Source organism: Panthera tigris, chromosome A1, assembly GCF_018350195.1.
Source record: "Panthera tigris isolate Pti1 chromosome A1, P.tigris_Pti1_mat1.1, whole genome shotgun sequence".
Lineage (NCBI taxonomy): Eukaryota > Metazoa > Chordata > Mammalia > Carnivora > Felidae > Panthera > Panthera tigris.
In genome coordinates, this window is record NC_056660.1 from 49,536,437 (window position 1) to 49,554,654 (window position 18,218).

General features: G+C 36.8%; 1 protein-coding gene across 9 annotated transcripts in view; it reads left to right on the plus strand.

Annotated features, from left to right (window-relative positions):
* LMO7 (LIM domain 7) overlaps window positions 1-18,218 on the plus strand; it is a 191,946-nt gene that overhangs the window by 64,307 nt on the left and 109,421 nt on the right. For all 9 annotated transcript variants that reach the window (XM_015543653.2, XM_042978358.1, XM_042978376.1 and 6 more), the window contains 2 exons: window positions 2,833-2,903; window positions 16,579-16,648. In XM_015543653.2, coding sequence (XP_015399139.2) covers window positions 2,833-2,903; window positions 16,579-16,648 — 141 coding nt within the window. Of the gene's footprint in view, window positions 1-2,832; window positions 2,904-16,578; window positions 16,649-18,218 lie in introns of those variants that run through there.

The window sequence follows — 18,218 nt, forward strand, 5'->3', positions numbered from 1 at the left end:
AACTGAGCTGCCCAGGCGCCCCTACATTAAGTATTCTTTACAAGTAATCTACTTTCATGACATGAGTTTAAATTTCATGTAGTTTTCTGTTTTGTGGTTGTATCCTAATTTAACAAATTTCTTATTGGGCATTTAGGATGTTTATAATTGTTGCTGTTACACATAATGCTGTGAAACAATCCTGTCATGTCTTTGTGTTGTCCTGCTGTTGTAGTATAAATTCCTGGATCTGCACTTGGTGTGCCTCAGAGTATGCATATTTAAGACTTCAAATACATATCCCAAGTTGCCTTCTAGAATGGTGGTATGGTTTTATAATACCTTCAGTAATGTACAGAGAATGCCAGATTCCCATGTCCTTAATTTATGGACTCTTATTTAAAAATCTTTGTTTATCTTTTATATATCTGTTTTCTTTATAAATACAGTATAAATGGAGTCTGGTTTTATATTATCAATATTTAGATTTTGAAAATATTATAGATATACACATATATATACAAGAATACACTAATATTTTGACATGGATGGGTGTGGTCTGAAATCTACATACCATGAATTTTGCTTTCTATAGTCTTTGTGGGGAAATAAACCATTCTGGATAGTTGGGTTTTCTGAATATGTCTGTATATTTTATTATTTCTACTTAATATTCTGAATGTTACTAAGCTTTCTGTATGGTGCAGAGATATTCCTTTGAGGGTTAATTATCAGAGTGTGTTGTCACAGTGCTAACTTGCAGGTCAGTGCCTGTAAAGAGGTTAAGCTTCATGGCTGTTAGCTACCCTCAAGTATTTGATTGCACAGCCTCTTGGCCATTATAAGCTAATAAGCAGGTGCTATTTTCCTTGTTTGAGATGAGTAGACGGGTTCAGAAAGGTTATTTAACTTGCTTAAGGTCACACAGCTCTTAGGTAATGAAAGTGGGATATGAACATACTTTTGTCTGACATGAGCCCTTTCTCTTTCCATTCCATCATTTGCTGCCATGCCCTCTTGATTGGCCCCATCCAGGACTGTTGACTGTCTTCACTGCTATGCATGTGTCAGTACGAACAACCTTTCTTTCTTGTAACTTACTGCTTCTAATCTGGGTTAATTTGGGAACCTCAATCACCAGATTGTGTCAATGGTGGATAATCAAGTATTGGTGGCTCTGAGGGGCTGTCCTATGACTAGACAGAATAGACTTTGACATCCGTTTTGGATGTTCTTGGGACTTTTTTATGCCTTTTTGGCTTTGGAGAGGAGTTTTCAGATAAATGAGATGTTACTGTGTTTTTCCTGGTTGGGATCAATGCTTATCTTGAGTTTGTCTTGGATCTATTTGGGGGAAATTCAAGAGAGTTTGTGCTGCATGGGGTACCTGGGATAATCTGTGGGCCACTTAAGGTTTTCCCCCCAAAGGAATGTATCAATCTGTTTAGATATGTTTTATTGCATTTTTATACTTTGTGTTTACTTATGTGACTGTGAGGTCTTTAAGGGAAGAGCTTCTTGCATTTTTTTTCTTTAGATCTCGACCCAGTATCCAGGTGAGTGTCTGTAACAGAGACACTCAGCACATGTTTAATTCATGCAGCAATGTAGCCTTCTGTAGATTAATGCTGTGTATAGGAAAGGATCTACTTCTCGTGTTTGAGCGTATTACCTCCTGGCCCAGGCTCCCATCCATATTTATAGAACCAGCTTATGAGAAACTAACTTTTATTCTAAAAACAACTTGTTTTGCATTTAACGGATAATATGTCTAGCTATAGCAATGTTGGGCATTATGGAAAAGATGCGGAAGGCATACAGGGACTCTAGGTGGGCTGAAAACCTAGCAGCGGTAAGGACAGCAGGAGCCTTATAGCTCACTTAGGGTTTAAGGTTAGGGACTTCCCGAGTCAGATTTCCAAGATGGCATTTTCCCCTGCAGTGGCAGGTGGAGTGAGGGCCCTTGCTTTCAGGTGACGGGTGCACCTCTAGGGCTGCTGGCATCACTGCCATTGTAGCGTACTCTTCCTGCACCGTTAGCTAGGGAGCCAGTTTTGGGAGTTGTTCTTGGACCAGCTTTTTCCCACCGTGGCCTCCATTTTCTCTGCTACTATATCCTCTGTAAGATCCACTTTCCTCCCAACTACTCTACCCTCAAGAGACCAGATCTGTAGACATTTTTCCAGGTGGTTTCGCTAAGGAACATTGGTTGTGGTGACTGTAGGTGGCCTGTTCATATGTTATAGCCTTAAGGGAGGAATTGTCTGTTTAAAATATGTACCATCTTCCATGTCTTTCTTTTGTCTCTCTGTGTTGGGATTTAATAGCCTTCTCCCTACGATGTTTCAGTAAAGAGCTCATGATGCAAGTCAGGACCATTTCGTAAATCTGTTTCAGGAGAGTCATGCCCTCTGCAGTTTTGCTTTGCCATGAAACTTGAGGAATTTAAGGATGGGACTGAAATTAGTGATATGCATCTATAGTTGGTATTTCAAGTTTATATCTTAATCTATTTTTATTTATTCTTGGTAAACTAGGTTGCCCATAGGATTTTTACAGAAAACATACTGGAAATTTAGCTTCTAACTTTTGGTGATCAGCCATTAGATAGTTACATTACAGAAAACTCTCATTATGGTTTTTTTTTCTTTTTATATTTGCTCATGCTAAAATGGTTAATCTCTCTCTTTGTAACTTAAAACTACATGTAATTTCCTAAATGGAACGACTTTTGGTGATATACGCACTTCTTTCAAGTATAACATTAGATGCATATTAATTAATCTTGTGCTGAATTTGACTTGTGTATTAACCCCGATTGAGAGAACATTAATACCTAAATCTGTCTTTCAGGCAGTAACAGAGAAGAATTTTGAGACAAAGGATTTTCGAGCTTCTCTAGAGAATGGTGTTCTGTTGTGTGAGTAAGTATTTAAAGCACTGAAAACATTCTTCAAAAGCAAAAGTGTGTATGTGTGTGTTGTGAGTTGTCATCATAGCCACCTTAGTCACAGATCTGTTTTCGTGGTAACAAGTGAGATTTGATCTCTGCAAATTGATACCCCTACAGTACCAGACAGCAGGAAGGGATTATCAGTCTCTGCATCTAAAGATAGCATTGGTGAAATATATATTATTTTAAATTAGTAAACAAGATTCTGTTATTTCTTGATGGGCCAGTAGGGGTGGGTGGTTGAGGAGGAAGCTGTATTACATTGCACCAGCTCTCCCTTACTCTGAGTATTCTAACATATGGAATTGCCTGGCTTAGAAGTTAATATAAGTTTTTTCTTTTTTTCATCAATAAAGAGTGATGCTTGTAGAACAAATATAAGCAGTAGCAAATTTTTCTTTTAAGCTTTAAGTGGAGTCATTACATTACTGCAATCATGTTGAGTTATGCATGGGCCATTCACATTTAGTTAATATATTGTTGAAAATCGTGTCCCAGATTTTGGTTATCATAAGTAAACTAGGCTTCTGGCGTGATTGATGGTATGAGGCCTACATCATATGTTTGGTATACTGCTTTGTCCTTCTGTGGATCAGAGTGCAGTTAGCCAGGTATGTGACCTTTGTGGGTAAGGGAGAGGTAGGACTGTGGGATGTAAAGATGAAGTCTTGGGTGAGGTTGCAGGTTGTAGAAGTGAGCAAATAAATTATAAGAATGTACTTGAGTATGCACCCACGTTTTTGAAAGGGCTTAAGTACTCCAATCTAGACACTTACCACGTCGGTATTTACGGAATCTGTCCCAAAGCAAACACTGGGAGTATATGTACTTGTATTTAGATGACTTAGATTATCCTTTTAAAGGAAGGTTGTCTGCAGCAAATATCAAGAGTCAAAGGGCTTAGGTTTGATTTCTTGCCCCATTACTTTTGGACATTTGAGCAATTGATTTAACATCTGAGCCTTATTTTCTCATCCATGAAGTGGAAATCAGCATATCTGATCTGCCTAACTCACAGAGTTGCAAAGTTCCATAATATATATATTAAGGTTTTTATAAACTATCAAACTTTGCGTAAATATAAGTTCTTGCTAGGAAGATGGCCATGTATATAACAGCCTATATCTCATCAGCTCTTTTGATAGACGTTCACACTTTTTTTTTTTGTCTTAGAGCAATGTTGTTAAGTTGAACCAGCTGAAGTTATTGATATTCAAGCATTTGTGACTTATAGAAATGTCAATTTCATGTGGTTCTACCTGATACACAGCAGAACAGGCATATGAAGAAGGGCCAAATAAAGTTTAAGGGGGTGTTAGTTGTCCTCTTCTGATGTCACATTTAGAAGTGCCATTGCCAAATAATGTTTAAACTAATTCTTGTAAACCATGTGGTCACTCTAATTGGCCAATGTTAGGAAATTATATTAATTTGAAAACTGTAAAATTTAAATGTGTTCTAACTCATTCAGAAAATGGAGGGGGGAAATGATGGTTAGATGTATGTGATCTTAAAGCTACCCTAGCTAGGAGTATGGACTATCTAGAGGTTTGCAGTGAAATAACTTTGTCCGTTGTAAGCTCCACAAGTCAGGATAAGCATTAGGTAGGAAGTGTGCCTATGAAGTACTGAATGGTTTGTAGAGATTTGAGAGCATTTAGCCCAAACAAATGATCTTAAAAAAAATTTTTTTTTAATGTTTATTTATTTTTGAGAGAGAGAGAGAGAGCGAGAGTGAGCAGGGGAGGGGCAGGGAGAGAGGGAGACACAGGATTCAAAGCAGGCTCCAGGCTCCAAGCTGTCAGCACAGACCCCAGTGTGGGGCTAGAACTCATGAACCATGAGACCATAGCCTGAGCTGAAGTTGGACGCTCAACCGACTAAGCCACCCAGGCGCTCTGGTGATCTTTTCAAAGAAGTCACTTTGTAGGTTTATACTACCAGTGATGAGCTATTACTTAAATCCTTTTTAGGGTTCCTCCTTTTGGGGCATTGCCTGCATAACAAGGTCATTAAACATGCTTGAGAGACTCTTAGAGTTTTTAATTTAAAATGCAATTTATGCACCAACTGGTCCCTGAATGATTTGAGGTGATTTCTAAAAACTATACCCAATCTGAGAGGATGAGCATATTGTTACCACTGAGGATATGCAGAGTTGATGAAAAACTGTTTGGACCACAAGCGGTATTATTAGATTAAACACAGCAAACATTTGGATGCATGTTTAGAGATCTATTGGCTTTAAAAAAGTCACTTTAATTCACAACTTCCAAAAGTCACTCTCAGATTGTTTCCTAGCTGGAATAACACCAGTTGGGGGTTTTGTGCATTACCAGAGAAGTCTAATCAATGTGTTTGGTGCCCAGTATTCTTCAAATGAATGTTTTCCAAAAGTAGCGTTAAGTAAATATTAAGCTGTGGTAATCAGCAATTGTAGTTTATTGAGGGACATCAAAGTATTGCATGTTTGTGTTAAAAAAAATCTTTCTCTTAATTGTGAGTCACATTGCTTACAGCCACTGGTCAATGAAGCATTTAATCTAAAAGGTGTAATCCTTGTGTGGGGGGGGGAAGCCTAGGTAACTATATTCTGTATAAATCCATAAATAAGAAAAGCCTATCTGGTTGGTCTGTGAAATGATTAAGCAGGGATCACTGTTTGATCACCTCCACCTGAGTTATAATGCCTATGAGGAAAGCAAAATCCGCTGTTCAGAGTCTAGTATTAGAAGTCCTGACTCTTAAATTAATGGTAAATATAGTAAGCTTTGAGAATATTTTACCCATAAGAGATTTCAAGTGTTAGCTGAAATATGATTAGGATATTTTAAAATTCTAATTCATTTTCTTACAGAAGAAGGCTGACTTCTGCTTGGTTCACTGCCAGAAAAATGGATTCATGTGAAATACAGGATCTGCTTGTTGCCTATTAAAAATCTCCAGGCATCCTAGTTCATTATTGTCATTAGAGTTTTGTTATTACTTCATCTAATTTCAGCAGTCTTTTATTCATTAGTTGCAGTTATCCTTTTTGGGCTGGATTCTGAAATATCAAAGTCAAGAGTTAGAGGAAGTGAGCTTATTTATAGCTTCCACCCAACTGGCAGTGTTCTGACATTTCAGATCGTCTAAATTGGGCATAAACTCTGTGCTGAGGCTTCAGACGAGATAGACACCTGAGTAATGAGGATAATGTGCCCCTAAATCTGATTGACTATTGAAGTTAGTATCGCCTGTTAATCATTTTAGTATCATTTAGTGTTTACTGACTGTGAGATCTAATTGAGCTGAGGGCTAAAGAATACTGTCCTGGTTAAAGCCTGTTGTAGTAATTCTTTTACTGTATACCCTAGACATGTAATCTCTCTTGGCTTTACTAAACAGTGAGATGGAAACAAAATCTAATTTGGGAATTTTTCCAATTAGTAAAAGGATTGACAAGAGTCTGTAAAGTGGCTTCAACTCTTTGTTATTTATTGATAGTATTCATTAGGGGAATAATTAGTCCCCTAAGTTCAGTGTTTATTAGTGTTCATGAGGACTACCTTACTATATATTTTTAAAAATATGAGATTTGCCACCTACATAAATATCCATAGCCTCTCTTGCTCTGTGGTTCTAGCAGAATTATTTCTCTTCTCTAAACATATTTGGTAGAGGCATATATAGCTAGTGATATGAGTTAGTAATTTCACAGTTACTCATCTTATGATAGCAATCTTGGAAATACTGAAATGAAAACATTCTTTATTCTCTTCATGAAGTAAGATCATTTGAAGATAATTTTATTGGGTGTGTCTCTGGTTAGTCAGTTTTATTTCCCATCCCTGGAACATTGCCAGTCTTTGCTCTATCTCAAATCAGGCATGCCCCAGAAGTTTATATCTCTTTGAACTTGGCTCAAATGATTGAGAAAACTCTTCTCACATTGTTACCAGGCCTTCTTTCCATGGCTTGCAGTTTGGAAAGAGTGAATCAAGATGTTCACCCGTTTGGTTTGAGACATCTTGTTTCTATTTATGTCTGTCATGTGACCACTACACTGTCTACCTAAAAGTAACATGATGTTTTGTTAAAGATGCATTCAATAGAAGGAGAAGGTTCATTAAAAAAAAATCCTATTAATTTTCTATGGGATACTCAGTTGATTGTTCTAAGACATAGGGCAAGGTAAAGAACTTTGTCACTTCTCATTCACACAAGAGAGCACTGTCTTTTGTTAGGGTTGGAGACCCTAACACATTGAATGACAGTGACATCAGTGGGCCTTTGGGCTTCTATGCAGTGTTCCATGTGAAGCCCAGAGGCCCTTCTTTAATAATAAAGACTTTTTCTTAGAGTTATTTCTGGTTTTGAATTTTCTGAAGAGGACACTTGCTTCCATAGAGCTCTCTAGCATGCCAACACTATCCATTGATTCTCATCCATATTATAGCCATTTATAATTTAAGTAATAAAGCGATTTTTCTTCACTTCACTTTTTTGAAGTTTCTATATTGTTTGATAAGCTAGCAGTAGGTAAAGATGCAAATGTTCAAGTTCATAAAGACAATTGAAAAATTTTAAACTGCTTTATCTTCATGGCAGTAATTAATGATTGCCAATGTGTTCTCTTTTTAAGATTCACAATCCATTTTTTTTGTAATTCGTTATCTATATATAACAAAACATTATTTTAAGAAAATAGTTTGTTAAGTTAAAGCCTAGCTTATTAAACATCAATTTAAAAATGCACTTCTGGGGCGCCTGGGTGGTGCAGTTGGTTGAGCGTTTGACTTCGGCTCGGGTCATGATTTCGTGGTTTGTGGGTTCAAGCCCCGCCTTGGGTTCTGTGCTGATAGCTCGGAGCCTGGAGCCTGCTTTAGATTCTGTGTCTCCCTCTCTCTCTGCTCCTGCCCCACTCACGCTCTGTCTCTCTGTCTCTCTGTCTCTCTCTCAAAAAAAACATTAAAAAATTTTAAAAAATTCACTTCTGTTATAGTAGTCATATTATACGGACTCACTGCAAATTTTGCAGAGGGTTTTTTGTATTGTGGCCTCAAACTTGAAGTTAGAAAGCTTCAGTCCTGTTTCATGAACCAGCATGCATCATCTACAGGATTTTTCCACCATAAATATAATTACTGAGAGCAGAACATACGGCATTTCAGTGGTAAGACCTCTGGAAAGAAATGAGAATGATGGTTTACTAAAAATAAAAGGAAGTAGTATGTATGCTTAGATGTATGAGATGTAAGCAATTTTATTAAAGTTGATCAGTAAGAAGTTATTCCTGAAGTCAGTTTTATTGTAATAAAGTTACATAGGTAGGCACATGGAAAACAGTGTGTTGGCCATGAAATATACAAAGTACAATAATCCTAGTCAGTGTATTGAGAACTAAATTAAATAATGGATATTGTAAAAAGAACAAATATATAATGGTGTCACATTAATTAAAAGTAGAACAATTTCCTTATATGAGAGAATCTCTAAAATTTTTATATACTGACAATCATCAGAAAATTAGGTGAGATCTAAGGTGACAAAAGCAATAGTGACAAAGTTTAGAACACTGTTTACTGTAGAGAAATGTGTGAGACTTTCATCTTGGATGTTGAAAATGTAATGGTAAACTCTAAGATTTAAGAAATGAAATGATAATTATATTTCTACATAGGGTAATAGATGTCAGTTAATTTATAATTTTAGTCAATACTCATATTAAATCTAGCCAGGATTTTTTTTTTTAATTTTTTAAAGTTTATCTTTGAGAGAGAGTGTGAGTAGGGGAGGGGCAGAGAGAGGGGGAACAAAGGATCCAAAGTGGGCTCTATGCTGACAGCAGGGAGCCCTACACAGAGCTCAAACTTACAAACTGTGAGATTATGACCTGAGCCGAAGTCTGATGCTCAACCAACTGAGCCACCCAACGGCCCTAGTCAGGCATTTCTTAATGAGTATTATTTTAACATTCACATGGAAGAATAAACAGGTGAGAATAGAAAAAATTCTAAAAGTAAAAGTTTCTGCGAAATGAGGTTGTCCCAACATAGGAACATGTGACAAACGTGCAAAGTAATTAAAAATTATGGGTTGCTTTATAAATGTACATACTGGGGCGCCTGGGTGGCTCAGTCGGGTAAGTGTCCAACTTTGGCTCAGGTCATGGTCTCACAGTTCGTGGGTTCAAGCCCCACATCAGGCTCATTGCTGTCAGCCTGTCAGCGCAGAGCCTGGAGCCTGCTTCAGATTCTGTGTCTCCCTCTCTCTCTGCCCCTCTCCTGCTCACTCCATCTCTCTTTGTCTCTCAAAAATGAATAAACGTTAAAAAAATATATAAATGTACATATTAATATAGGGGCAGGATGCAAAATACATTCTTACCCATAGATATTTGTGATAAAGGAGATATGAAAACATGGAGAACAGATGAATCACTCAATTCATTGTATTGGGATAAATAATTGGTTAAGAATGAATTTATTAACCCACCAAATATCCTAGATTAAGATAATAAAAAGGTGAAAAAATAAAATTTTAGAGTTAAAATCTTTGGAGGCAGTTTAAAATTCTAACCTTTGAAGGAATGAGGAAATAAGAACAAAAAATAGATTTAAAACTAGATGTAAATAGTTATTCTGACAAATAACATTCTGAGAAAAATGTATGAAGCAAAATGACTTAATCATTAATCAAATAAATTGGTGAGATATACATTTGAAAACCTTAATAGACAAATAAGCAAAGGATGTGACTAAATACTTTACAAATGAAGAAATACTACTGGAAATAAACAGTAAAATCTCTGCCTTCATTAGTAAATAATTGTGCTAAAAGAAGATACTATGTGTGTGTGTGTGTGTGTGTGTGTGTGTGTGTGTGTGTGTGTGTTTTAAAGATTATTCATTTATTTTGAGAGAGAGAGAAAGCACAGGTTGGGGAAGGGCAGAGAGGGAGAGAGAAAGCATCCCATGCAGGTTCCTCACTGTCAGTGCAGAGCCTGACACAGGGCTTGAACTCCCAAACCATGAGATCATGACCTGAGCTGAAGTCTGATGCTTAACTGACTGAGCCACCCAGGTGCCCCACAAGATACTATTTTCTAATCGAAGCCAGTAAATAATTTGAAATCTTACAAAATGTTGGCATATTATGGTGAAATGGTATATACTCAAAATGCCCAATATAAGCTGGTTCAGTTCTAAAAAGCAATGTGGCAATATCTATCAAAGTAATTATGTGCTAGTTTTTAAATTAATATGAACATGTATTTACTTACCATACAAATTATAAGACTTTTCTCAATAATCCTTGCTTTTGGGAATCATAAAGAAAAAGACTGCAAGATGGGGAAAATACGTATAAAGCTTCTTCATAGTGGAAAATATCAAAAACAACTTAAATATCTATAATGTGATAGATAAAGTTGGGGAAATGTTGTGCATGCCTTAAGAGTGTGGTTGTGAAGGATGAAGCTCTGTGGAAGATCATGTAGAAGGGAGCTGAACTCAGCGCAGAGGAAGGTGCTGCTGTATCCCGCCGATCCCGCCGTGAGGTGAGCACACGAGCACTGCCTTCTGGTGCAAAAGTAAATTGATTCACATTGTCAAATTCCTTTCCAGACATGTATCAAAAGCGTTGATGAGTTTATTTTTAGAAACAGAACATAAGAAACGGTAAGGAGCACAGGCGAAGGTATTGCACACAGACCTGCATGGGAAGCATTTTCATGATGGCGAATATTGGAGCGAACCCAAGTCCCTCCCACAAGAGAAGAGCGAATCACTGTCATTTACATGAAGGGGTGGAGAGGACTTTAGAGATGTTACTTAATGGTAAACGCAAGAACCAGGACAGGAGCTCAGAGCGCCCTTGCTCTGGGACATGTCTCATCACCCAGCGATATCTATCTGTTAGTGCTATAACTGTCAAGGCTGCTTAAAATAAGGGAAATCTGCTGTCAAACCGCTCAAGCTTTTCTTGACTCACTTCAGAGATCCTTTGTGCATAACAATAAGGCTAAATAAGAAGGTCCTATCATCATAAAATTATAATTATCAGGTGTATTGATACTGATTTGTTGCTCTTACACTTTCCCATCTTTGCATTTATTGTTAACTATTTGTGTTGTATTCTAACTCAGCCATATTCAAAGTTACTACCATAGGAATTCTAGAAATTAAACTGAGATTTATTTTACTACCAGTCTTTGAAAATATTAAGGTGACCATACTGTGTATATTGCATGCTTTTAAAGTTAAATTTATTTTGTTTGACGTTTATTCATTTTTGGAGACAGAGACAGAGTGCATGCAGGGGTGGGGCAGAGAGAGAGAGAGAGACCGTATATCCCACCCTGAGGGATCCCACCATGTATCCCACACAGAATTTGAAGCAGGCTCCAGGCTCCGAGCTGTCATCACAAAGCCTGACATGGGGCTCGAACCCACAAACTGTGAAATCATGACCTGAGCCGAAGTCAGATGCCTAACACCAGCTGAGCCACCCAGGCATCCCTAAGCTTTAAAATTTTAAATTACATATGCTTATCACTTTACCCAAGGAAATGTGCTCACTAACTTCTCAGTGTGGTTTTTCTTTTAAAGATATTATAGCTTATGAATTTAGATGGAGGTAATTAATGAAAAATATTAGTTAGAAATTTATTTAGGATAACCTGCCCAAAGTAATATATCTGATAGAGAGTTTATTCTCTTGATCAACATTTGACAATTGGGAACCAACATCAAGGTTTGATTTGTCTGGCAACAGAAAACCTAACAGAGGGCAGGTGTCCTTTTTGGGAAAAGCCAAAAACCATTTCTCACATTTGAGTGAAACTAAAGGTAAATTTTTTCTAAATTTATCTTTGTAAAGAACAGAGAGGTTTTCAACCACAGAAAAATATCTGTATTAAAAGTTAGTGGGTTTTTGCAGACATTTTTAAAGCACCTTCACAATACCAGGTACCTTGCTAAGTGCCAGATGTTGGCAATGAGAGAATGTCCTTGTACTTGATATCTTCACTGTCTCCTTAGCACAGTGCTCTGTCTTTAGTAAGCATTCAAATGTTTGTTGCCAGAGTTTGCATCTAGAACAAACTAGGCAAATAAAAATGTGCCAAATAGCAGATAAAACAAAAGTCATTGTCCTTTAATTTGTAAGGAAATATATAATATTTTTGTCTTCTAAAAATTTATCAATAGGAAAATTTCACTAATGTGGGGGTAGATATTTAGAAAATGTAGTCAACAGAAAGATAATAGAAATATGTATGTGCGACTGACTGACCATAGGTTAGCAAGTTCACTCTCAATGTATTGATATGCTGTTTGAGGTCAGTGTCTCTAGTGCATTTAGAAAAAACATCTTTGGAAATAGGAAGTTGAAACATGTCTCTCAATTTTCCACCTCTACTGAAGGGCTTTCTGGTAAAGGGGAAAATAAGGTTTGGCATTTAGAACTAGTTTCTGGAGACTAAGAACACCAAGTTCTAGCTCTTATTAAAACTGTTTATAACCAAGCTAGATGTTACATTGAACTTTATGTACAGTTTTCCTGGTGTTATATTTAAAGTCAGGTCACATTCACTGGTGACAAAGTTGCAGAACAGAGACAGCTTTCTAGAATCTGTTATGTAACTCAGCTCTCTCGGAGGGAGTGGGCAGGATGTTTTGGAGAAGAGAAGAAAAAGAAGTAGACGACAGTACAGGGATGAGCTGAGGGAGAGGGGTTGCAGGCTTTAGCCAATGTGGTCTACCACAGGAGGTAGCAAATGACTAGGTGTTTTCTGTCCCGGTTTTAATCTTAACCAAAAGAGCAAACCTCTGATGTGCTAAAAAGCACATAATCAGATTTATGCCATGGCCTGAGGGAAGACTTGGGGGAGTAGAGGTATAATTCTGCGTAGGATTAGAGGAATGGTCTGCTTGCAGGCAGTTAAAATGGTCCCTTGACTGCCTTTAGTTCCTTGTGCACAGAGGCCATCTGGAAGATTATCATGTTATATGATTCTTAAATAGAGCCAGTGACCAGAAGTGAGTGTTGCCTGTTTGAATTTCACATGTGTAATTGAAGAACCCTTCTTTTTTTTTTTTTTAAAGCATTTTTTTTTTTTTAAACATTTATTTATTTTTGAGACAGAGAGAGACAGAGCATGAACGGGGGAGGGTCAGAGAGAGGGAGACACAGAATCTGAAACAGGCTCCAGACTCTGAGCTGTCAGCACAGAGCCCGACGCGGGGCTCGAACTCACAGACCACGAGATCATGACCTGAGCTGAAGTCGGCCGCTTAACCGACTGAGCCACCCAGGCGCCCCAAGAACCCTTCTTTTTTTAAGTTTATTTATTTATTTTGAGAGAGAGAGAGAGGGCAGAGAGAGAGGGAGAGCAAGAATCCCAAGCAGGCTCCGTGTGGTCAGCACAGAGCCTGATGCGGGGCTCGATCTCACAAATCCTGAGTTCATGACCTGAGCCAAACCCAAGAGTTGGATGCTTAACCAAGGAACTACCCAGGTGCCCTGTGGAAACTTTATTATGCAAAGAAGTTCTATTTGTAAAAGAGAGTAGTATCTCCCTAGTGTGGCTTTTTTATTTGATTTGATGTTAAGACTCTACCCCTCTTTTTTTAGATATCCTTAAATTTCACAGAAGTTTAGGGTCACCTGAGTGGCTCAGTTGGTTAAGCATTGACGTCACCTCAGGTCATGATCTCATGGTTTGTTGGTTTGAGCCCCGCACCAGGCTCTGCACTGACAGCTCAGACCTGGAGCCTTCTTCAGATTCTGTGTCTCCCTTTCTCTCTGTCTCACTCCAGCTCACGCTTTGTCTCCATCTCTCAAAAATGAATCAACGTTAAAAAAAATTTTGTTTAATTTCACAGAAGTTTAGATTTAATGAAATCTATGTTTCTCCCTAGAAGAAATATCCTAAAAGTTTTTCCTTTAATTGTATATGAAAATAAGTATTCATGATTCACAATCTGATTGGATGTTCAGTTTTTGCCAAAACCATATGTGCGTTTTCTCCATACTTTAGTCCTTAGAACAAATACCATTTTAACATTTGACAAAATAAAACAATGTTTTCTCCTAGTGACGCAACTTTTAGAAGGTCGTTTGTATGTTATGCGCAGTGTTGTTTTTGCCTGGTGGCTATTTCCATGTTTCTACACGTGCTAGGAGACTCAGGAGTCAAGAAAGAAGCTAATCCACTGTGCTGTGTGTTGCTTCTAGGTAATAGCTGTGGGATCTTCTGATGAGGGAGGAGTCAACTCATTTTTGGGAGACATCATTTAACTGTGCTGTTTCTTTACTTCCATCCCTTACTTCCTTTTGCTGACTAAATTGAATGTAGGCCGTGTTATTATTCATTCCAGAAACTGTTTTTAAAAAATGCTTGTGATGTTACTAACACTGTAATATAAGAATGATAAATGAAGTAAACAGGTAAATACAGTGATCTGGCCAAAGTCATCAGTGACTCAAATGGGTGGAGGAAGACTTTATGACATTCTTCTGCTAATGAAGACAACTGATGCTAGGCTTTCCTGACATTTGATAAGTTGACCCAGCTCATTTTAGTCTTTAACTTTTTACACCACCATAGGGTTACATTTTAAGATCCAAGTTACTGCAGGAAAGTCACTGCCAAGTTAATGGCCAACAAGTCTATGAATTTCTTGATTTATACTATGCCAGAATAATGTTCCTATTAAGCAATGTTGCATTTATTAGTTCTTCTATGCATTGCAAGATGCCACTGGTAATAGAATTTAATAAATACCTGGTTAATAGGGAACAGCTAGAAGAATTAATTTGGAACTGTCATTTCTTATAAACCTGTTCAACTTCTTTTCTAGCTCCTCAGCTAGTGATTAAAGAAAAATAATTCAGCTATGAAGGGAGAAAGCCTTCCTTCCTACATGGCTTTCTTTGTGCAAATAAGAAATTAGGAATCAAAGAGTAACAGTTCTAGAAAATGCTTGAAGTTGAGGGGGTGATTTTATTATGTATATTGTCTAAAGATCTTTGTGTGAAGAAACTAGGAAAACAGAAAACAGCTCACCAGACTAAATCTTCATAAGCCATTGTTTTGTAATTTTGATTCCTGTTGAACAGCATTCTGAAGGTTATTAAGTTGAGACTTTTGTCTTCTTTATTTTTAGCACATTCAAGTGTATATATAAATCTCTGGAATGTTGAAGGAGTGACATTCCACAAGTGTCAGATTTTTTTTTTTTTTCTGTTGCCCATTGTGAAGAGGAGACCAGTAAATTAAGAATGTTTGATTCTTTCTCCTATATCTGCTTTCCTTTTGCAGCTCTGTTTACAGAATAAAGAATTGCTTTTGGTACCCAGATTATTGAATAGGAAAATCACTGTTTTAAATTGCTGTTTTCTGACAGTGACTAATGATTAATTACCCAAGCTAGCATTAGTAGAAAAGCATTACTATAGTATTAAATTTCTACATGGCTTAACACTGTATTGGTGAAAAACAACAACAACAAATAACATACAATTGATGAGAACTACATTTAGAACCAAAAATTGTACTCTTAAGTTATAGTTTTTAAAGATGGCTTCTTTTTTTGTTGTTCTGGAATGTAGCTACTTATACATATCTTTGCAGATTCTGTCATAGCAACTTAAATGTGTTCAGTATTAGATTCTGAGGTAACTGTTGCCTTGTTTGGGGGAGTTCTGGCACATTTAATATTTATCCAGTCATTCTGCTACGGTAACAAAGCAGTTGGTCACATATCTGAAAGAGTTAACAATAAGAACTTGCTGGCCATTTGGATGAGTTCCACTGACCCTTTAAATCTGGCAAAATACATATGTGACAACATGGATGGACTTACAGGGTCTTATGCTTAAGTGAAATAAATCAGACGGAAAGACAAATGCTGCATGATTTCATTTACATGTAGAATCTAAAAAACCAAGCAGAGCAAACAAACAGAAATCGATTCATAAATACAGAGAACAAACTGGTAGTTGCCAGAGGAGAGGGATAGGGAAAATGGGTGAAGTAGGTGCAGGGGATTAAGAGGTATAAACTCTGGTTATAAAATAAAGTCATGGAGGTGTAAAATACGGCATAGGGAATATAGCCAATTATATTATAAACATTTTGTATGAGGACAGATGGTAACTAGACTGATAATGGTGATCATTTCATAGTGTATATAAATGTCAAATCACTATGTTACACAACTAAAACTAATATTGTATGTTATAACTCTGGCAAAATTATATGGTTCGAATCTACTTTTCAAAATAAAGATCAGTTTGAGAAAAAAATAATATGATTGATAGAAAAAATTATTCTTAGGTCCAAGAGAACTAAATTATAATGAAAGAGATTCTTACACTGCCTCTTGGAACAGAATCAAATGTTACCTTTAATAAATGTGGAACTATTTTTAGGGACATGGCTTTGAAGATAGTGTCTGTATGGTCTAAGAAGATACTTACTATTGTTTGCTGTGCCGTTCTTCCTACTGTGTTTCTTGACTTGTTTTCTTGGTTGTTTGCCTTTTATTGGGCTCTTGGCTCTGAATCACATGTGGGGGATGGAGTAGTGACATACATGATTGAATACTAAACTGATATTGGCATTCTTGTAATTGCATGTGTTATTTCTTTATTTTCAGTTTGATTAATAAACTTAAACCTGGTGTCATTAAGAAGATTAATAGACTGTCCACACCAATAGCAGGTTTGGTAAGTAAAAAATTATCTTCAAAACTAGATTTCTTTGTTTTTGAAGTGTAAAAAGATGGGTATAGACCGGTACTCTTATCTGGAACTATCATAGAAATTAGGTTTGGAGTTTTTTGCTCAAGAAAAGTGTTTTTAGTGACGTTCTCCTTATACCTTTAGTTCTTTCCTTTCCCTTCTACCAGGAGGCTTTTATTTTTCTACTTTTTGTTTGCTTTGCTTTTTGTGCCCTCAAACTTCGTATATCCCCTTTCTTGGCTTATTTCTTCCACAGATTGCATTGTTTATGATCATGTTCTTTCTGAAGTTCAGCCCTGCATACTTTGTTCGCTAGTTGACCACAGTTTAGGGAAACTGTAGATGTTCACCAGTTGTTACATATCTGTTGCTTCTGCTTAAGGATGACTCTCACTTAGCACACTTAGATCTTGGAGTGTATTTCCAACACTTTTGCTTTATATAGTAGATTTCCTACCAGTGTTCTGTGTGATATTGGGTAGGTCACTGTCTTCTTTGCCTCAGTAATACTACCCATGAAACAACTATGGGATAAGTCTTTAGATTCCTTCTAGCTTTAAATTTAGATTCTGTGTGTGAAAAATACCCTACACTGTCATTACATAGATACTCTGGTGGGTCAATAATAATTGAAAGACCAATAACAAGGTGGGGCTGTATCTTTGAAAGAAATAATTTATAATTAAGTACACATGATGGGTTATTTTCAAAATGTTAGCAACTCCTAAGATTCAAGGCTGATCATAGAAGTCAGTTTAACAAAACTAATTTTATGGGGCACTGGGTGGCTCAGTCAGTTAAGTATCTGACTTCAGCTTAGGTCATGATCTTGCAGTCTGTGAGTTCAAGCCCTGCATCGGGCTCTATGCTGACAGCTCAGAGCCTGGAGCCTGCTTCAGATTCTGTGTCTCCCTCTCTCTCTGCTCCTCCCCTGCTCATGCTCTGTCTCTCTCTGTCTCTCAAAAATAAATAAACGTTAAAAAAATTTAAAAAAAATTAATTTTATAATACACTGAAGTTTAAGACAGCTAATAACCTGGAATTTAGATAGATAGATAGATAGATAGATAGATAGATAGATAGATAAAATCATCTTTGCAATAGTCAAGCTGCTTATTATATTCAAGAACTTTTTGTTTGGCCAACCATGTGTTTGCAGATGTCAGAGGCATGAAGGATTAAAGGGTAACAGCATCAAAATTTCTGGATTTGCAGCTGGTATGAAAATCTCATTACAGTTTTATAGGAATAAGTTAGTCACACATTGTGTATTATTGGAAAATAACTGTCTAGGAGAGAAGGAAAGAAGAGTTTTAGAGCTTTCTTTTTTCTTTGAAAGATCAATTATAATTTTCTTTTGAAACATAGAATATATGTAAAGTTCTCAGAGCAGCTGGGCTCAAATATGAATTACTTCTTTCTTACCAAGTTAATTCTATTCCATTTCTATCATGACATGATTTCTATCATGATGTGATATTTTTATTGGTCTCAAATTTGGTTAGGTAAAAAACCTATCAGGCATGCATATATTGCTATATATTGAAGATATGTA